At 48.9% G+C, this 21,105-nt stretch overlaps 2 protein-coding genes across 2 annotated transcripts; one reads left to right on the top strand and one right to left on the bottom strand.

Annotated features, from left to right (window-relative positions):
* Window positions 1-8,441: 8,441 nt before the first annotated feature.
* Window positions 8,442-11,949, bottom strand: BAK1 (BCL2-antagonist/killer 1). The gene is made up of 5 exons (XM_006860555.1): window positions 11,880-11,949; window positions 10,555-10,690; window positions 10,070-10,213; window positions 8,648-8,828; window positions 8,442-8,549 (listed from the first exon to the last, which is right to left on the bottom strand). The coding sequence occupies exons 1-5, from the start codon at window positions 11,947-11,949 to the stop codon at window positions 8,442-8,444; spliced, it is 639 nt and encodes a 212-aa protein (XP_006860617.1).
* Window positions 11,950-15,247: 3,298 nt separating this feature from the next.
* Window positions 15,248-20,550, top strand: LOC102825963 (gametogenetin-binding protein 1-like). Its single transcript, XM_006860556.1, has 6 exons — window positions 15,248-15,735; window positions 16,525-16,643; window positions 16,967-17,061; window positions 17,236-17,386; window positions 18,405-18,544; window positions 20,500-20,550. Exons 1-6 carry the CDS (start codon window positions 15,248-15,250, stop codon window positions 20,548-20,550), a joined length of 1,044 nt encoding a protein of 347 aa, XP_006860618.1.
* The last annotated feature ends 555 nt before the right edge of the window (window positions 20,551-21,105 follow it).

Here is a 21,105-nt window from a genome sequence, read left to right on the forward strand (position 1 = left end):
CTTTTCCTTCTTTATTGTCTTCTTAATAACTTTTTCTTTCTTCCTGTATGATGTTTTTGAGGTCATCCCACAGTTCTTCTGGTCTTTGGTCATTTGTGTCTAATTCATCAAATCTGTTCTTGAGATAATTGCTAAATTCAAGTGGGATATGTTCAAGGTCATATTTTGGCTGTCATGAACTTGTTTTTGTTTTCTTCAGCTTGAGCCTAAACTTACATGTGAGCAATTGATAGTCTGTTCCATTGTTGGTCCCTGGCCTTGTTTTGGCTAATATGGAGCTTTCGCACTATCTTCTCCACAGGTGTAGTCAATTTGATTTCTGTGTATTCCATCTGGTGAGGTCCATGTGTATAGTCATCTGATATGTTGCTTAAAAAAGGGATTTGCAATGAATAAGTCATTGGTCTTACAAAATTCTATCGTGCAATCTCCAGCATCATTTCTATCACCAAGGAGAAAGAGTAGTCAATGAATATTTATAGAAATTTGTGGTTGTTGTGGCATAGAGAGGTGATGTCAAGGTGGGGAGGGGAGGAATATTAATTGAGGGTTTATGGACTCAAACAATCATGAAGATAATGCAAGACCAGGCAACATTTCCTTCTGTTATACACAAGGACATCACATGTCTGAGTCGACTTGACAGCGACTAACAACAACAGTGAGGGTTTATTCCATACCAGGTACTTCTAAGAGCTTCATGTGGCACATACCTGATAAAATGTGTATACTTATAAGGGTTAAGTAGCTATAGCATAGAGCCCAGTGACAAGGTTCTCATCAATAAGGGCCGTAGGTGCTCAGAGGACGGAGAACAATGTCACCCATTGCCGTTGAATCAATTCTGACTCACAGTGACCCTCTAGGGCAGGGTAGAACTGATCCATAGGCTTCCTGAAACTATAAGTCTCTATGGGAACAGACAGCCCTATCTTTGTCTCTCAGATTGACTGGTGGGTTCCAACTGCCAACCTTGAGATTAGCAGCCTATCACCTAACCCACTGTGCCACTAGTGCTCCATCAGGTGTCAAGAAGGGTGAAAATCTTAGCAAAGCATTTGAGAGCAGAAAGAAGCGTTTGTAGTTGTTTGTGTTTAATTTTCAATTTGTTAAAATTGTAATTGAAAAACAGATCTTCTTAAGTTTTAAAATTCAATTTACATATCTTGATAGTCTATTTGAAATCTTGTGACTATTATTATTCTTTGATTAATGTTCAATTAGCCTATGGCTTGACATATTAAATTTACTTGCACATTACTCATGCCATTTACAAACTGAGTTAATTATATTCTTTTAAATATTTAAACTATATTTACAAATTTAATACACTTGATTTTTTCCAAGCACTTCAAATTCCTCATAGAGCAGATTTACAAATCAAACAAGAAGAAAATGGTGTTAAGCATGTAAATAACTCCATAAACCTAGTAATTCAAACCTTTAAATATGGCAAATCAAGTTATTTGTAAGATTTCAATGTTGTTTACAAACTTAATCAAGTTGTCTACACCTTTAAGCTTAAAATCACAAGTCTACAATCAATTACACAATTCAATTTGAAATCACATTGTTCTGCCAGATTGTCTAATATTCCAAATTCTGTTAAATATTAAAGACACACTAGAAAATAGGATATCACAACCTTACAAAAACTTTTTACATACCTATACATATAAGAATTACATTATGGACCGATTTTGGTTAATTATTTCTACATTCCTTCATATGGTGATAGCATGAAATAAGTGTTGTTTATGCTTGTCTTGCCTTAATTTTATAATTGTCTTATTGATATGAACATACAAAAAAAGTCTGTTATTTACCCTTCTAAATGTAAACTTAGATTTTAGCAAAACTAATACACTTATTCAATCTACTTCTGAAAAGTTGGCCAGTGAAAAATCTTATGAATAACAGGGAACATTGTCTGGCAGAGTGCTGAAAGATGAACCTCTCTGGTAGAGACGTCCTCAAAATACAACCGGGGAAGAGCTACCTCCTCAAAGTAGTGTCGACTTTAATGAACGTGGCTGTAGTTGAAACTTAAGGACCTTCATTTGCTGATGTAGCATGATTCAATATGAGAAGAAACAGCTGAAAATAGCCATTAATAATCAGAAATGTGGAAAGTATGAATCTAGGAAAATTAAAAGACATAAAAAATGAAATGGAAATCATAAAGATTGATATCTTAGGCATCAGTGAGCTGTAATGGACTTGTATTGGCCATTTTGAATCAGATAAACATCTACTATGCCAGGAATGACAAGTTGAAGAGGAATGCTGTCAAATTCATTGTCAAGATCTATCCTAAAGTGCAACGCTTTCAGTGATAGGATAAAATCCATATGCCTACAAGGAAGACCGAGGAGCTCTGGTAGCATAGTGGTTACAAGTTGGGCTGCTAGCCTCAAGGTCAGCAGTTCGAAACTACCAACCATTCCATGGGAGAAAGATGAGGCTTTCTGCTGCCGCAAAGATTTACAGCCTCCAAAACCCTATGCAGGGTTACTGTGAGTCGGAACCAACTCCACAATACACCACAATCAATGAACCACAAGGAAGACCAGTTAATATGACTATTATTTAAATTTGCTCACCAACCAGAGTCAAAGATGAAGACACTGAAGAATTTTACCAACTTCTGCAGTCTGAAACTGATCAGACAGGCACTAAAGCTATGCTCATAATTACTAGTGATTGGACTGTGAAAGTTGGAAACAAGAAGAAGGACTAGTGGCTGGGAAATATGGGTGGGAAAACACACCAGATAAAAGTTTGCAAACTCAATGACTTAGTCATAAGAAATATCTCTCTTAGCAACATTAACAGTGACTATATATGCAGACTTTACTGGATGCACTACAAAGCAACGAAATTGACTACATCTATGGAAAGAGATGATGGAGAAGTTCAATGCCATCAGTTTGAATAAGGCTAGGAGCTGACAACTAAGGAACAGACTATCAATTGCTCATATGCAAGTTCAAGTTGAAGCTGGAGAAAATTAAAACAAGTCCACGTGAGATAAAACATGACCTTGAATATATCCCACCTGAATTTAGACACCATCTCAAGAATAGATTTGACACCTTGAATACTAATGACTGAAAACCAGACAAGTTATGGGATGACATCAAGGACATCACACATGAAAAAATCAAAAAGTCACTGAAAAGACAGGAAAGAAAGAAAAGACCAAAATGAATGTCAGAAGATACTCTGAAACTTGTTCTTAAATTTCGAGTAGCAAGAGCAAATGATCGAAATAAATGAAGTAAAAAACTGAACAGATTTCAAAAGGTGGCTCAAGAAGACAAAGCAAAGTATTATAATGAAACATGCCAAGACCTGGAGTTAGAAAATCAAAAGGGAAGAACACGCTTGGCATTTCTCAACTTGAGACGTTTGAAGGGAAAAAATCAAGCCTTAAGTTGCCATATTGAAGGATTGTATGGGCAAAATATTGAATGACATAGGAGGCATCAAAAGATGGCAGGAACTTCACAATCACTGTATCAAAAAGAATTGGTTGATATTCAACCATTTCAGGAAGTAACACATGATCAAGAACTGATGATATTAAAGGAAGAAGTCCAAGCTGCACTGAAAGTCCAAGGCATTGGTGAAAAACAGGCTCTAGGAATTGACGGAATATCAGCTGAGATGCTTCAACAAATGGATGCAATTCTAGGAGCTCTCTTTCATCTATGCTAAGAAATTTGAAAGACAGCTACCTGGCCAACCGACTAGAAGAGATCCATATATGTGCCCATTCCCAAAAGAGATTATTTAACAAAATGCAGAAATTATCTAACAATGTCATTAATATCACATGCAAGTAAAAGTTTGCTAAAGATAATTTTAAAATGGTTGCAGCAGTTCATTAACAGGCAACTGACAGATTTAAGCTGGATTCAGAAGAGGATGTGGAGCCAAGGATATCATTACTGATTCAGATCTTGGCTGGAAGTAGAGAATACCAGAAAGATGTTTTGTTGTTAAGTGCTGTCAAGTCAGTTCCAGTTCATAGCGACCCGTATAAGGTTTCTGAGGAACATCTGGTAGGTTTGGACCACTGACCTTGTGGTCAAAGTCCAGTGCTTATCCTACAGGGCCATGTAAAGATATTCAATTTTGTGGACCATAACAAATTATGGATAATATTGGGAAGAATAGGACTTCCAGAATACTTCATTGTACTCATGCTGAACCCTGTACCTTCCCTGCTCAAAATGTTCTGTTTTTGCCCATGTTGGCCCATTCCCTGCTTTGAGTCTTGTGAGATCATTCATATAATTTTCTGGGAATCTGCTTTCAGTTATAGTGTTGAATAGGTCAGATGACTACTTTCTGATCTCTTATCATTTGGAAAAGAGCAATGGTGGTACAGTGGTTAAAGCATTCTGCATCAAACCAAAGATTAGTGGTTTGACCCTACCAGCCATATGGGAAAAAGATGTGACAGCTTGTTTCCATAAAGATTGGTAATAGGTTGTGTGCCATCCACTTGGTTCTGACTCAGAGCAACCCTGAATAGGGTTTCCAAGACTGCACATCTTTACGGGAGTAGAAAGCCTCATCTTACTCCTGAGGAGCTGCTGGTGGGTTTGAAGAGCTGATCATGAGGTTAGCATTGTAGATCTAAACCCACTACACTACCAGACTGTTGTTGCTGTGAAGTGCTGTTGAGTCCGTTCCGACTCCTAGAAACCTTGTATAGGGTTTCCAAGGAGTGAAATCCTATGGGGCAATTCTATTCTGTCCTATAGGGTCACTTGAGTCACAATCGACAGGATGAAAAATTTTTAATCATTATCTGCTAGGCTGAACCTCCCTTCCTTTCTCCTACCTGGTTTTATACTTTTATATCCCAGTAGGCTGGTGTTCAGAGTTCTGATGTGGTGCTGGACTTTAAAGTCAGTGTGAACCGTAAGGTCGGCAGTTCAAACCCACAAGCTGCTCCTTGGAAACCCTATATAGGGTCACTGCGAGTCGAAACTGATGTCACTTAACAACATGTGTGGTCACCTGTAACATGTCTGGCAATCAGTGAAACTGTCATAGAAGTTGGATTTTATTGAGATTTCTGGTCCCTGACCTTTGTACACCTCCAGCAGTCCTCTGTAACTCCATTCACATACAGACATGGGATTATGAATATCTGTTCTGCTTAGATTCAACTAAAACCGGGTTTTACAAGTCTTGGATTAGGGGCCTATACATCTGAGATGTGTACCTCTGGAGGATATGACGGTTTCATTTATCTGAATTAATTAAAGAATCAACTTTAATTTACCTTAGGGCTGTTCAGATGACTAGGTCATAGAAACGTGTTCAAACAATTTATTGGGTAGTTCAGGCAAATGAAGACCCCCCCCCCCAATTAAAGGATTTGGATGGACACTCAATGACCTAAAATATACTTTCTTCAGGTGAAACAAATCAACAAGTGCATTTATGTAAAATTACGGGGTGGAGGTTAGGGAGAAGGTGAGGCTGATTTGTACAGGAAGGACAAGTGTTTGTACTGAAATTGCAGAAAGAAATGAATAATGACGGTTGAACACTGCATACTTTCATGGCTATACTGCCCTAACGCTGTGCCTGAGGAATCCATTCTTATTTGGTGGAAATGAAGGCACAATTTCAAAAGGATCACAGATTTTGGAGTACAAACAAGACCTTTTAATTTAACTTCCTTAATACCTCCACAACCCCTCTGCTTCCATTTATCCCCAAAGTCCCTGCCTTACTCGGTGCCTCCTAACTTCTCACCCCTGGGTTTCCGTAGCTCCTGTACCCTTTTCAAGAAAACTTCATTCCAGCATAATAGTGGGGGAGTAAAGGGGCCAAAATACAAGACAAAACCCTTGGGACTCCTCATGCCTTTCAGGATAGCGTGCCAACTCCTTTCCTTGAGGGGTAGAGAAAACCACAGCTCTTGCTGCCACCCACCCGCCTTTTTTTCAACTACAATCGGCTGTTCTCAACCTCAAAAGCCAGGTGGAGGTTGGGGAAGGAGGCGCGCCCCGAGGCTCCGACCACGAAAGGGCACGCGTGCGTGCCCGATGCTACTGCGGCCATCTTAGACTCGGGCACCCGTGCACCTCCAGCCTTTAGACTCGGGCTGCCTCCCAGCCACCCCACCTAACTCCTTGGCGGGCTTGTGCACAAGACCAGCTGTCCCTACTCCCGTCCCGCCGGCCTCCTCCTGAGATTTCTAGCCAGTATTGTGGTGGCAAGTTCCATTGCCTACCTGGGCGATTCTGGGAAGGCGCCTCAGTTTCTGTGTTTGTAAAGTGAAAGTTTGAGGCCTCCAAGGTCATCAGTTATTATACCTAATGGTTAGGCACCGATAACAAATTCTTAGCATCGAGTTTAACACATAATATCTGTTCAATAAATGTCCACAAACTCTTCCTGCAATTTACTGGGTACACATCATCTTTTTAGCCATCACCGCTTGCAGCACTGCCATTCCCAGGCCATTGCGTCCCTGCGTGTACTCTTTGAAGATCATGTCAGAGGAGCAAAGAAAGAGTTTGTTGGCCAAGTCTATCCTCAGGGGCAGGAAAGTGAAGCTCTGAATCTTTTTTGAACTTGCATGTGACCATTTTGGAAGGGAGTCAGAAGCACAGACCAGGGTGCCCGGGACTGAAAAGACTGTACATTTTGGAACATTTAAACGCCCCCATGCTTGTTATTTTTATCACCTCTGGCTGCGTCCCCACAGGGACTCCCAAGCAGCACAAAACCCCTAGAATGAAAAGCCCCGTATGTGTGCTGGCTGTGGGGGATATCAGAAAGGGGGAGCTGGGACACTGTGTCCCAGGGGTAGCTAGGAGTGGGGGAGAAGAGCCTTTTGGGCCTGCGTAGGTAGTGGCCCCATAGAGAAAGAGGAATTCAGGCTAGGCATGAGGTGGTCTGTGGGGTCGCCAGACATGTGCAGCTGCCCACCAGTTTTGCAATCAGGGCCCAGAAGCTGGGGTCCCTGACTTCCTAACAGTGGTGGGAAACTGGAATCCAAGGGGATGGGAGAGGTGGGTGGATGACTGGCAGAGTTGGCAGAGTTCAGGAGAGAACTGCAGCCAGCCCAGTGGGGGACGCTGAAGGTCAACTTGGGGCTCTGTTTCAGTAATAAGCCAGGTAAATGCCATGCTTGCTTCCTCGGCTCCCCATCTCCAAAATACACAACAATGAGCAAGCTGGGGATTGCACAGTTTATTTTCAAACATACTTGGGGGAGGGTGTTCCGTCTGGCCGCCATGCATTTGGCATAACCACAAACTTCTCTCCCTTACCCCAACCCCTAGGTTATCTATATAAACAAAGCATTCTCCCACCCCCACCTCCTGGAAGGGCTGAGGCAGGTGAGGAGCTGGGGGGTGGGGGTGGGGGGGTGGGGAAGGGGATAAGAGGAGTGGGTGAGGGGGTAGAGTTCAAGTATTCACAGTTCCCCTTTTCCCCACCCCATCCCATTACACTGTGCCCAGGCCATGAGGGAAGTAAAGGGGTCAACTCTGGGATTCTCCCACTCAGAAAAGCTCAAGATGACCACTCTGCCCCTCTTCCCTGACAATAAGAAACCACAGTCCTGAACCCTTATAGTCTCAGCAAGGAATTTACAGCGCTCAACTTGCCAAAGCGCCTGCCTTCCTTAGGTGAAGACATAGGTGGGACATGAACCTTCACCAGTACTGAATGGGTGGTTGGGAACAGGTGTCTATAAAGTGAGAGTCAGGGAGAAGATCGAGAGAACCCTTAGGAGGAAGGGCTGGAGGGTCCTGAGAGATAAGTTAGCTAGATCTTGTCAGTACTACTCCCCACCCACCCCATCCCAGGTCCAGATTCCCTGAGAGTCCAGCCAAAGAGGCAGTATGGGGTAAGGAGTGAGAGAAATGACCAGGACCACAAACTCAGGGTTGTAATGTGTAGGGAGGGCCAGGGCTGGGTTACAGTCCCCAGTCTTACGTTCTGTCCTTCCAGAACAAGCTGAATCCTGGAGAAAACAGGACTGGTCAATTGATCTTCGCCCCAAAAATGCTCTGGCCAGGGACAGAGTGGTAGGAATGGGGAGGGGGTCTCCCAAGGGTATTATAAAAAGCTAAAACCATTTTAAAAACTTCCTGGAGAGAAGTGGCTCCCACCCTCTTATCTCTCCAGGTGATCAATCCCCCCAGTGCCCAGCATGCTAGGGGGATCCCAGAGAGCTGAGAGAGGAGGCTGCAGCCCCTCTCTGACAGAATGGGGTCCAGAGAGGGAGTACATTAGCACCATGCAATGTTGGGGCATCCCAGCAGCCTAAGTGAGCCCTGGGCAGGGCCCCCCAGAGCTGGAGTGCTCACTGACTAAAGCTTCTGTACTCTTGAAGGATGACCCCTGCAGGGAGGGGAGGAAGGGGAAGGAGAGGAAGGCTTGAAGTCCAGGCAGGGGTCTCAGCTGTGACTCCAGAATCTTCGTACCACATACTGGCCCAACAGAACCACAGCCAGAACTATCAGCACGTTCCGGATGGGGCCGTTGCCTAAGTCCAGGGCCGCCACCTGCAGGGAGACACAGGGTGGTCACGGACCAAGGGATGGGTGGGTCTGGAAACCGCAGCCCCTGCAGGTCACAGATGTGGCCAACCCTTGACACTTACCCAGCCACCCCGCTGGGCAATCCACCGGGCGATGCAGTGATGCAGCATGAAGTCAACCACGAAGTGGGTCACCTGGCCCAGGAAGCCGGTCAGGCCGTGCTGGTAGACGTGAAGGGCCAGGCGATAGCCAAAACCCAGGAGAGCCACCACACGGCCCCAGTTGATGCCGCTCTCAAACAGGCTACGGGTAAAGCATCCCATATCGTTTGTCACAGATCCCCAGGAGGTCACAGCCTGCTATTGCTCTCCCACCGCCAGCACCCCACCTCCACCCCTCTCCTAAGGAAAAAGCAAAATGGCTTAGCTATGAATCAAGGACACAGAAGTTGCCCGAATCTGGCCTAGATTTGAGAAGAGCCTGGTTCTCTCTGAAAGGAGCAAGCTCAGAGGGCAGCTGAGCGGGCTGCTGCTGGGTGAGGTCACCAATTCCGCAAGTGCAAAGTGACAAGGAGAGGGCAGAGGGTAGCCTGAGTGGATACAGGCAGCAGGGAGATTACCTGTAGGCGTTGCTGCTGGCCTGACAGCCGGAGGGATAGCAGAGAGAGAGGACAGAAGAGGAGGTTAGGCTAGGACAGGTCCCAGTATCTCAGTGACAACAGGGTGGTTGACTTCCAGGGACATTAGCACTAACGCTAACTCTGCCACCTACTTCTGCTTCATCCCCAGCTTCGAACCTGCCTAATGCAGATGGTAACAACAGCTAACACATCCTAAATGTAAGCCTATTTTCCCCATTTTACAGGTGAGAAGACTGAGGGTTACAGTTTCATAAAACCAGTAAGAGGCAAAGCTGAGATTTGAACCCCAGTTTGGGTTCTCTGACCATGACACCACACAGTCTTACAGCAGCCAGAATATAGCAAATGGAAGCCATTTGTAGGGCCTGGTAGAAGATTATCAACCTTATCATCTTCTGTGTGAAATGTGGTTCCAGATCGGGAGTCTTACACCTGGCCTGGGCAGCTGTAGGGACATCCCCACTCCTAACCCCTCTAGAGTCCATGACCTAATCCATCAAGTTCTCTGTGCCAGAACTCAAAAAGATGAGAAGTCTGAGGCCCAGAGAAAGATAGGTGCCCAAGATCACCAAGCAAGACAGCAGCAGAGCCAGGACAGAAAACCAGTTCTCCCACACTGACAGAGGAACCAATCAGGGCATTGTTGTTGTTGTTATGTGCTGTGGAGTCGGTTCCGACTCATAGCGACCCTGTACAGGGTTTCCGAGGCTGTAAATCTTTACGAGAGCAGAAAGCCTCAGCTTTCTCCCACAGAACAGCTGGTAGTTTCTAACTGATGACCCTGAGGTTAGCAGCCCGATTTGTAACCACTACGGTACCAGAGCTCCTTCATCAGAGCATAGTGTGTGACAATAGGACAGCAGACAGACAGTGGCTGGAATGGGTGAGGAGGTGGCCAGGCTACCTCGAGGCGATCTTGATGAAATACTGGTAAGCATTCTCTGCTGTTGGCTGCAGGTGCTGCAACATGGCTTGGAACTCTGCATCGTAGCGCTGGTTGATATCGTCCCCGATGATGGCAAGCTGTCGACCCACCTGTCCCATGACACTGTAGGGACAGGAGGCAGGTCAGTAGCAGACAAATGGGCATACAGCATACAATGTGAGTTCTGCCTGAGACCCCCATAACCCTGTATATCCCTCCTTGGAGGTCCCTGACACTTCTCAGCATATGAAGGCTGGATCCATGGACAATAAGCAAATATGAGCTAATATAAAAAGGTGAATGGTCCCTGATGAGCGTGAGAACCTAAAATGGAAGAAAAAAAAACCGAGCCACAGTGGGAGGACAAAACCCCCAAGGCCTCCCCAGGTCCCAGGACTTACACCGTGACCCAAGTGAGCCCCTGCTCCTGGATGTCCCTGTGAGCCCCAGGGACCACTACTCACCTGCTAGGTTCAAGGAGCAAGGAGACCATCTCTGGGTCAGCGGGCCCGGCTGCCCCTTCAGCCTCTTGCTCTTGCTGATGGCGATAATAGACGTAACTGCGGAAAACCTCCTCTGTGTCCTGGGCTACCTGCTCCTCTGAGGATCAAAGCTGGCAGTCAGGGAGGGCAAGTTGATCCTAGTATCCCACCTCTTGTGTGGGTGGTTCAAGGCCTTTGACCCGCCCCTAGGAACAGAAATGTCCCTGCTCTCACCCCTTACTTTACACCCAGTTAACATTTTGTAAACTCACTGCTATCAAGTAGATTCTGACTCATAACGATTCTAGGACAGAGTCTAATTGTTCCACAGGTTTTCAGAGACTATACCTTGCCTTTCTCCCACAGAGCAGCTGGTGGGTTTGAACTGTCAACCTGGCAGTTAGCAGCTTAACATGGAACTCAGAGCATCACCAATGCTCCTTTATTTAGTAAACATACACTAGTGAACCTAGTGCTTAGTCTCTGCCAGTCTGATATGCAGATGAGTCTCACAGAAACCTGTGAAGTAGATGATCCCCATTTTACAATGGAGTGTAAGTAACATGCATGAGGTTACATAGCTGGAACAAGCCCTAGAGCCAGAATATAATCCCAGCTACTTGGGCTCCTGTATCTTTCAGTGTGTATAAAGTACGCAAACCAGTGGGCTTCAGGAACAAGTGTGGGAAACACATTAGAAACTGTTACTTCAGGCCTAGAAAAGTCACATAGGGAAATAGGGACGTAGCTGGGAGCTGAACTCAAAGTCCAGGGAGAAGCCTGGATTTGTGTGGAGGGACTTGGACTCTAGGCTCCCTTGGATGAGGGAGGAAGGGCAGCCATCTTACTTCTGTCCCCAAAGTCACAGTAATTGCTTTCCCTGTTGAGCTGAGCTGACTTGGTGATAAGGCCGTTTACTTCCTTATTTCTCCTACTATGAACTTATCACAGCCAGGCCCCATTCTACTTTCTTCCTCCCTCAACCCCTGACCCCGCCCCTCTGCCCTGCAATGGTGATGATGATGACGCTGTGCCCACCTTCCCATTCACTCCCTGGCCTCTCCAAGCCTCTATGCCCTCCCCCACGGAGGCTCCTCCCTCTCCCTGGGTTTAATCTTGACTGCAGCAGCAGCTTCTGCCCAACAGGCCACCTGCCTTGGGTGGGGAGACACACATTTCTCCTTTCTCCAAGGTAGGGAAACTGAGGCAGGAGAGCCTGCAAAAGTCCAGGCCCCTGTTCGCTTCAACTCTGTCCATCCACACAGATGTTATGGGATGAGGGAGGAAGGGGGCAGGGAGACCATTACCAGATGTGGAGGATGAGTTAGGGTCTTCGCAGCCCTGCTTTGGAGGACCCGGGCCTTGCCCGGACGCCATTTTTCAGGTCCTCGTGGAAGATAGCGTCAGCCTGTGAGGATAGGTGAGAAAAAGCAGAGATGGGAATGAGCAGGAACCACAGACTAGGGTTTCCAGATAGAGTCCCAGGCTTCCCAGCAGGGAGGACACCCTTACTCCTGGAATGAGCTCCCAGTCCTGGCTCCAGTCACATCTTATCCCACCTCTGGACCCCAGTGGAGTCTGCTGGGCAGAATCAGGACTTCTTGAACATTTTACTGGCAACTCTACAGGGGAGGTGGGGTGAAATGTGGAACAGCCAAGGAAACTTCACTAAGTAAGCAGCCAAGATTCACACCCAGGTCTCTGCTGCCTCATTGTCCTCAGGCGGCACTCAGAGCCTAAGGGAGGGTGTGGCTGCGGCAGAGTACTGTGGGACTCAAGTCCCATTTCACCTCAAGTGAGACTAGTTTCAGAGGCTACAGGTTCTGGCAGCTGCTCTAGAACCCGCCTGTACCCCACCCTAGCATATACCTATCGAAAGATTGCCACCTCTAGCCAATGACCCATGAAGTTCTTGAAGCTCCTACTTCCCCTTGGTCAGTTAGAACACACCTGTTTTCCAACTCCGTTTGTTCAAGCCACAAACATTTCCTGAGTGTCTATGATGTACCTCTATCTTGTATGAACACTCACTGGTGTTGGCCATTGGAAAGTCACATTAACCCAGTGAGGTAAACATCACCATACCTATTTTATAGGTGGGGCACAGTTAATGCTCGAGGCCATATAGCTAATCTCAGAAACTCAGACTGCTTCTTGGAGTCACTGTGAGTCTGTAATCTCAACACGCAGTTCAGATTTCTTTTCCAGTTTGGGGACTTCAGAGGGTACTCTTTACCTCTTGCCTGTCCCCTCCCAACTCCTGCCTCCGAGTGAACTGAGGAAGCAGTGTGTTCCTCACAGCCTCCCACCCTACCTCACACCACACACTTGCTCTCCTGTTCCTAGTTCCAGTTTTCCTCTCTGTCCAGGCCAGACCACAGACAGTCCTGCTCCAACACTCCTCTCTGTGAACCCTTGAGAGGATCATTTCCTGGACTGAGCTTTCACTTTCAGTTTCCATCCTTCTTTCTGAGCCCCATTTTCCTGGAGGATGCCTCCATCACCCTGGTGAGAACGACCCCTCCACCTAACCCTGGGAAGGGTGGCCCCAACCAAAGCCAAGCGCTGCAGTGCCTACCCCAGGAAGGGCCACCATGCCCGCACCTTCCTCCCTCTCAGGCCTGGGGCCATCTTTGAAAGCTCCCAGGAGCCCTCAAAACCAGGTGGGGAAGGGCTGACCACCTGTGCACTCAGCTCTTCACCCCTCCATCTTCTCAAGGACAGGAAGGCAGACCCACTCCCTCTTCAGGGCAATGAGCCTTCAGACCCCTTAAAGCAGGACTTAGCTGGCACACCCGAATCCTGGCAGCTCCTTCCAGAATAAGACGCCTCCCTCCAAGCCCCCATAGACTCTGAAACCCGGTACTCTCCCTCTCCCACCCCACCCCCAAGCAGCAGGGCCTGAGGATGCTGAGTATACCTCTAACCCCTTCTGCCACCACCCCAGGAGTTCACTACTTGGAAAAGCTTACACCAGCATAGGCCTACCAGTGCCCCCCATTCCAAGTGGCCCAACTTCCTGGTAAGGGGAGTCCATTCCACGCCCATCTCCTAGACTAGCTGGGTCAGCAACCCTGGTGGAATGTTACCGAGGGGTGATACCTGACCAGGCTCTAGACCTAGTCTAGGGCTCCTGGGCAGCAGGAAACGCCCTGAAAGTTCTCTCCTGCTCTTGACCTTGTCTCTGACCTCTACTCCCACCCACTCCCCACCCCCCAGACAGCTTAGGGACTCAGTTCTCTGGCACCCCACCTGGTTCTCCTTGCACCCAGGGCCATGGCAAAATGGGAAGCCATCTAAAGAGTAGCGGCAGGAAGCTCTGGCACAGCCAGGCTCCCAACAAAGTTAGGTGGAGCTGCCCAGGCAAAGCTTAAAGGCCTTCCCTTCACCATCAAGCTCCCCGAAGACTGCCTGCCGCACCCTGGGAGGGTGCTGTGATATGGGTGTTGAAGGGGCAGCACCCTCCCGGCGTACCTGTTCAGATCCCAGCCTAGACTGGGGATGGCTCAGCAAGACCCAAGGCCCAAGGTCCTGAGGGGTGGGCACTCCTCCCTGAGGCAGGGTGCCTACCAAGGCTCAGCTTCCAGAAACCAGTGGCAGTGCATTCCCGGTGTCTTGATGCCGCCTTGGCTTGTCCTGAACGGCCTGAAGGACCCGCGCAGAGCTGCAGATCATAGAGGTGCGGGCTGTGCCGGCTGAAATCAGCTCCCTCTAGAGGAAGTTCCTCTGTGACCGCCGGATACGACACCCAGCCTCAGCCCAGCTTCCAGGCGGGTGGCAGCTCCCACCCGGCCAGGGAGCATTGAGGGACTTCCCTCTCCCACGGTTTTCCCCACCTCTGACTCCCAGTCTTTGTCCGTGATCTTTTCCCTCCTTCCATCCAGCAATGCCAATTTAAAAATAGCCAGAATGACAAGATTTCTTAAGCATCCAACCAAGTGTCATGCACTTTAGCAACTGCCTTGTCTCATTCATCACATCACGTTTTCTCAACAACCCATGACTCTGCTCACTTTAAAGATGAACAAACTGAGGCTCAACTGGTCTAAGGAGCTCCCCTAAGGTCACTGAGCTGGGTTTATAATCAGGTCTGTAAGTGCCGTGAGGAATAATAATAATAAATTAAGATTCAACCTGTATGCCAATACCTTTGGGGTCTCTGGAAATACAAAACCCGGAAAAGGTGACAAGCAAGCCAACAGAGATGAAAGCAGAGTGAGGTCTGTGCAGTCACTTGGATGTGCATGAGCTGGGTGCTAAAGGGGCAGGGAAGAGGGAGAACAAATTCTGTCTGGACTTGGGAAATAGTTCTCAGGGATAGGGCGGAAGGGAGGTGTGGGCACATGTTTGACAGCTCCCCATCCCATTCTCGGGTCAGCCTAGGCCCAGTCCATTCCCACCAGGCCTCCTGGGGGCTCTCAGCAACATCCCCTCCCTTAAGTCTTCACCCCCTCTCCCCTCAGCCTCCTCAGACCCCTTTGCCTTCTTTGCTTTCAGCTACTCTTCCATGCCTACATACACCACTCTATCCCCTTCCCCCACCTGACCAGTGCCTTCTAGAACTCCTGGAAGTTTCCAACTGGAGGTTTTCATTTGAAAGCTCCCCCTGTTCTTAAGCAGTTGGTCTTGGGGTGACCACTAGGACTGCTCCCTTAGGGTCAGGGTTCCTCTCAGGATGGAGGTCCCAGCTCCAACCCAGCGATCCCAAATTTTGGGATGCTCCTCCATGTTCCGCTTTTTCCGTAACCTGGTGGGGAGCAAGAGCAGCCAGAAGTGCACTGACAAGGGAGGCCAGGCAAGTCCCTCCCAAGAACAGCACACTGTCCCCCTGAGAGTGGGCCACCAGGGTCCAGTGGAGAGGAGGGAGTCCAGGCTGCCCTCCACACTGGTGGGTACCCTGGCCATGGTCACTATGAAGGGCTCCCCGAACCTGCCACGGAACAATCAAGATCACTCATGCTTGGGGATGGGGGACACATGGGCCCAGAACCTCTCCCCCACGGAGATGCTGCGGGAGCTGGCCCAGGGCAAAGAGGTGAAGTCAGTGCTGCCCAGAGGCAGCCAGGCAGTGCTGGGCAGCCAGTCTGAGAAGGAGGAAGAGGAGGGAGAAGAGAAGAAGGAGACAGCAAGGCGAGCCTCCAGTGCTAAAGGAGCCTGGGGCAGGTAAGGGGCAGAGGCTGGAGCTGTGGATAGGGGAGGAGGGGACTGGGATGGAGATTCTGGAAAGAGGTCTGGGATGTAAGATGGTGGAAGGATATGGTCCTGAGATGGGGGGTGACCCCCAATTTGGTGAAAGTTCAGGAATGGGAGTCCTTGGATGGATAGAGAGTGGAACTGTGGGGGCAGAGATTGAGGGTAGTGCCAAGGGCTGGAAACATCAAATGTGTGGGGCAGAACCTGGAGTTGGGGTGTTGGATGAGGAAGAAGTCAGGGATAAAAGTTCTCTCACAAGTGATGTAGGTGAAGGACCAAGGATGAAAGAGGGAGGGGCCAGAGCTCCCTACTCCTGAGGAGTGGGAAATGTCAGTCCCACTCCTGTGCCAGCCTCCTTTTCCAGTGCCAACTCCACTGTGACTTTCCCCACACCTTCCTAGTTCTAGTCTCTTGTGAAGAAGGGGGAATCTGCCTCCCTGCACCCTCCTGGTGTGGTGCCGCAGGATAATGCACTGGACTGTAAGGTCACGGGTTCAAACCCACCAGCCATTCCTCAGAAACCCTATAGGGTCGCTATGACTTGGAGCCCACTCAATGGCACTTAACAACAATACCTTGCTCACATGACTTTTAGGGAGGGCTAGCCCCTATTGTGAAAATTCCAGAGGGCAGAGTAGGGGGCTATTAGGAGAGAGAATGGAAGGGGCTGAATAGGGTCCCTTGGGGGAAGTTGGGGGATCTCTTGTCTTTTTTCTGGGCCCCAGTCATCTCCCCCACCTGACTATGTTTTGAAATCAGGGGCCACTTTGCCCAGGCCCTGGAAATGGAGCAAGAACGGCTGCAGAAGGCGGTGGGGCCACTGCAGGTCAGCCCCAAGATCTTGACCAGGGAGCCAGAGAAGGAGTATCTGCTTGACGGTGAGTGTGGCCTATGGCTCTCTTCCTTCAGGGCTTCTCAGGGGTGTGGGGCCTGAATCCTTGCCAAGCTGTGTGATAGTGGCAACTTTCTCAACCTCTTTCTGTATCTGCCTCCATTTCCTCATTTATAAGATGGGAATACACAGTATGATTGTACCTGTCTCAAGGATCAAATGAGATGTTCTTTGTTAAAGTGTTTAGAATTGTGCCTGACACTGGCACATAATAGGTGTTTGCAAAGGAAAACAGGAACTCTTCCCCACCTCCCAGCTCAGGCCTGGGCCACTCCCACCCCCACCAGCCTGGCCACTCTTCCTTCATAGGATACCTCAAGGTGGCCTCCTCAAAGGCAGGAATGACTCCCTGGAACCACCTCCTCAGCTTGTACAAGCAGCTTCAAAAATCAGCCATGGCCAAGGTCTGTGGGACCAGCCTGGGGTAGTTGGGGTGGGTCCTTCTCCCCCATGCCCAAATCTGACTTGGGCAGAATATACGGCTTGGGTCCATGGGCAGCAGTATCCTGGGGAAGGAGGCTGTAGGTGTGCCCCGCCCCCCCCACCACCACTTACTCAGGTACTTGGGGCACTCCCAGTTTCCTCTCAAGGAAGGCTTACCACGTGAGAAGGAGAAAGGAGAGGAAGAGGAAGTAGAGGAAGAAGACAGCTTATTTAACCTCTGTGTCCCAGGCATTGTCATCTTACAATCACCTCTGCATAGGATTTTTAGATCAACAGACACAGTGGGTAAGTGCGGAGCCCCCACCCCAATCAACCCCTAAAGCCAGGAAGCCAGCCTTACATGGCCAGAGGCCCATATGTGCAATACCAAATTGTACCACTAGGTGGTACCAGAGGACCTAAAAAGACCTCCCCAGGCAGGTGTTGGGCTTGTTGCCTCTAGGTGACTGGACTCAGGGCTGTGCCAGGTGTAGTCTGAAAGAAAAGAGGCCTTCTTCCTCTGGGTCTAAGAGGCAGTGAGATCAGGGACTGTAATTGGGGCTGAGGCTACTTGAGCACCACACTTTCCTCAGCCTAGATCAGGGCCCTGAGGCTGCTAACTACTTTGGGAAGCCACCTCCTGGCTGGTTTTCCATCATGCATTGCTGTGACCGTGCTCCAGACTTTGCCCCTTCCCATGAAGTCGCTCCCCGAAACATCCCAGATATGGAGGGCAGTTGATTCAATGGTACTAACATAATACAATAAATCACTGTTGTCCCTTATATATGAGGAGGCTTCAAAAAGTTGATGGGAAAATCCCATAATCAAAATTCTGATTTCCTTTTCCCACAAACGTGTTGAAACTCCCTTCATACTGTTATTATGGGCCAGACCTTATTCTAAGTGGTAAACTGCATTGCAACTTTGTGAGGTAGGTCCCATTATTACCTTTACTTTACAGTGAGGAAACGAAGGTACAGAGAAGTTAAATAATTTGTCTGAAGTCGCACAGCTAGTAAGTGGCAGAGCTGGGACTTGGCCTAGGCATTTTGAGTTCGGTTCTAGATCCATGCTCTTGAGTATGTGGCTGGAGGTGAGGGGCAAAAAGTTGTTCTCCCCAGGAGGTGAGGGGATTCACAGGAATCTGTAGCAGGTGAGCTTCCTGAGGAAGGCAGGGTGCTGGAGAGGTGGTACCTGTCTGGATCCAGGTAATGGAAGAAGAAAACGTTATAAAACCAGGGACCGCATAGATTCAGGGAGTAAGAGCCCTCTTCTCTTCCTTGAGTCCTGCCTGTCCCATGCAGACCTCTCCTGATTGCAGGTTTTGTGGAGTCAGAGCTGAAGAAGCTGTTGGCAGTGCAACGGGAGTCACGCCTCTGGAAGATGGGCAGCACACAGGGCAGGGAGCTGCTGGCCCAGCCAGAGATCACCCTAGAGGCAGCAGGCATTGTGGATGGCCAGGTATGCCCCAGGACACTGAAGATAAGGGGAATGGAAACCTCTTATCTCCACCGGGCCTGACCCCTGTCTCCAGCCTCTCACTGCCCTAGGAGGCATAATCCCTGCTTGGTGATGGTGTTTCTGAGATTAGGACCCTGTTTGGTCCCCTGTGTATGGGCATGCATGCTTGTGCACACACATGTGCGCACTTACATGAGAGCACACACACATATGTTTCTCCACCCATCTTTCTGTATCTGCCATTGATCCAGAGTCAGGATGTCTACTTTTAATGTCATAACTTGGCTGTGCACTTGCTGTATGGCCTTGGCTAAGTTCCCTCTCTCTGCCCTTTTTGGTCCAGACAGGCTGTAATACTTTCTTGTGTATCTGTAATCCATATAATATTGCTTAAGGTAAACCCTGAACTGCTAACCACAAGGTCAGCAGTTCAAGCCCACCAGCTGCTCCTCAGGAGAAAGATGAGGCTTTCTGCTCCCACACAGATTTACAGCCTCAGTAACTCTACACAGGGTCACAATGAGGTGGAACTGATTTGAAGGCACTTAACAGCAATCTTTAAGGAGCTCTGGTAGCGTAGTGGTTACGAATCGGGCTGCGAACCTTAAGGTCAGCGGTTCGAAACTACCAGCTGCTCCGCGGGAGAAAGATGAGCTTTCTACTCCCGTAAAGATTTACACCCTCGGAAACCCTATACAGGGTTGGGTCGGAACCGACTCGATGGCACATAACAACAACAACAGCAATCTTTGGTCAAGGAGGCCTGGTGATGTCATGGGTTAAGCATTGGGCTGCTAACTGCAAGTCTATGCAGTTCAAACCCACAAGCCACTTTTCAGGAGAAAGATGAAACTCTCTACTCCCGTAAAGATTTACAGTCCCAGAAACACTAAGAACAGATGTGCTCTGCCCTGCGGTGTCGATGTTAGTCAGAACTGACTTGACCACAGTGGGACTTTTTCCTTCATCTTCACTCTATCTCATTCCTCTTCCTCCTCCAATGCCACACTCTCTAAGCCAGTCTGCCTGCTGGCAGCGGAACCTGACCCTGTCCTGGTAGTCACAGTTTTGGGGTAGCCTGTTCAGAGGTCCCTGGGAAGTTTCTAAAACCTTTGGGTGGAACAAGTGGTTTGCAATTAGCTGCTAACCTAAAGGTTGGTGGTTCAAACCCACCCAGTTACACTGCATAAGAAAGGCTTGGTGACCTGCTTCCAAAAGATGACAGCCAACAAATCCTATGGAGCAGAGCAGGTCTACTCCAGAACACACGAGGCCACCATGACAAGGGTTTTGAATTGTGTGTTTAGGGAGTTCTTGGGTACAGGTGAGGGCCCAGCTCCATTCTCACTTTAGCCACAGAGCTGCCTCAGGAATATTGCCCTCCTGTAGGTGTTTCAAGGATCCTGTCCTCATCATAAGGAGGCCTGGTGGCATAATGGGATAAGCACTGGCTGCTAACTGTGAGATCAGTGGTTCAAACCCACTTAGCTGCTCCTCAGGGGAACGATGAGGCTGTTTGCTCCTGTAAAGATGGAACATCTCCGGCACCCTAAAGAGCACTTCTACTTTGTCCCACTATGAGCTAGAAATGACTCGATGGCAGTGGTCACCACCCCCTAGGAATGCTAGGGACCTGAGGGAGGAGCAGTGAGGCTTCTGAAGTGCAGCCTAGGCTGGAGGGAAGGGCACCAAACCCCCTGGTAGCAGGAGGGGCTGGCTGGGTGCCTGACTCCAAGGAGTCCCCACAAGTTAGAGGGAGAAAGTCCCTTCCATAGTAGTGGGGGAGGGCAATGTCTCAGGACTGGAGGAATTCGTTAGCTGAGGGGCTAGAAGAGGTGGCTCTGGGATCTTGTCTCTGGGATCTTATCTCATCGGAAAGTTATAGGATGCAGAGTAAGGCAGGGAGGGAGCCCAAAGGTGCTGAGGCATCTTCCTTCACCCTTTTCTGCCCCCAGCACCTGCTGCTAGAGGAGATGGATGAAATGGGGAACTGGCCTCCAGAGTGAAGTAGATGCTGGCCCTGAGCCTGCCCTGCCCTGGGATATGTCCTCATCCTCTTATGACATGTCCAAGGAGCCCTTAGGGCCAGATGATCTTGGAACAACTAGTGTCCCTGTGTCTGCAGGGTGGGCTAGCCCAGCACGGCCCCACCGTCAGAACCAGGCCTGCAATGTTGGTAATAAAAACCCAGTTTGCCTTTGGTGGCTCGGCTGTCTGTCTTTGTACCCCTGCTTCATTCTCAGCCTCATCCAAGCCCCATCTTCTCAGGGTCTCAGTCTAATCCCTATTCTGTGCCCAGGACCTACCAGGCCAGCCTGCTGAGCCCTGGGCTCCAATGGAGACATCAGACATAAAAGTCAGGCAGTGGGGTGGGCCTGACCTGGGGGGGTGGGCAGCCTACCCCAGTGTGCTGAGGAGGTCTTGCTGCCCATGATCCTCTCCCTGATGTCCCTCCATCCCTGAGTTCCCAGGCCACGCTTTTGGCCTCATCAGGAGGATCCGGGAATTCTTGGGCAGGAAGTTCCTGCCCAGCCAGCTGAAGGACAAAGCCAGGAAAGCGG

This window comes from Chrysochloris asiatica, unplaced genomic scaffold (genome assembly GCF_000296735.1).
Source record: "Chrysochloris asiatica unplaced genomic scaffold, ChrAsi1.0 scaffold00038, whole genome shotgun sequence".
In the NCBI taxonomy this organism is placed as follows: Eukaryota; Metazoa; Chordata; class Mammalia; order Afrosoricida; family Chrysochloridae; genus Chrysochloris; species Chrysochloris asiatica.

Coding starts and splice junctions, on each gene's coding strand:
- LOC102825963 (XM_006860556.1), top strand. CDS start 15,248: ATGGAGGTCCCAGCTCCAACCCAGCGATCCCAAATTTTGGGATGCTCC. Junction 17,387..18,404: donor TAGATCAACAGACACAGTGG/GTAAGTGCGGAG, acceptor TCCTGATTGCAG/GTTTTGTGGAGTCAGAGCTG. Junction 18,545..20,499: donor CAGGCATTGTGGATGGCCAG/GTATGCCCCAGG, acceptor TTCTGCCCCCAG/CACCTGCTGCTAGAGGAGAT.
- BAK1 (XM_006860555.1), bottom strand. CDS start 11,949: ATGGCGTCCGGGCAAGGCCCGGGTCCTCCAAAGCAGGGCTGCGAAGAC. Junction 10,691..11,879: donor TAACTCATCCTCCACATCTG/GTAATGGTCTCC, acceptor TTTGATCCTCAG/AGGAGCAGGTAGCCCAGGAC. Junction 8,550..8,647: donor TTGCCCAGCGGGGTGGCTGG/GTAAGTGTCAAG, acceptor GTCTCCCTGCAG/GTGGCGGCCCTGGACTTAGG.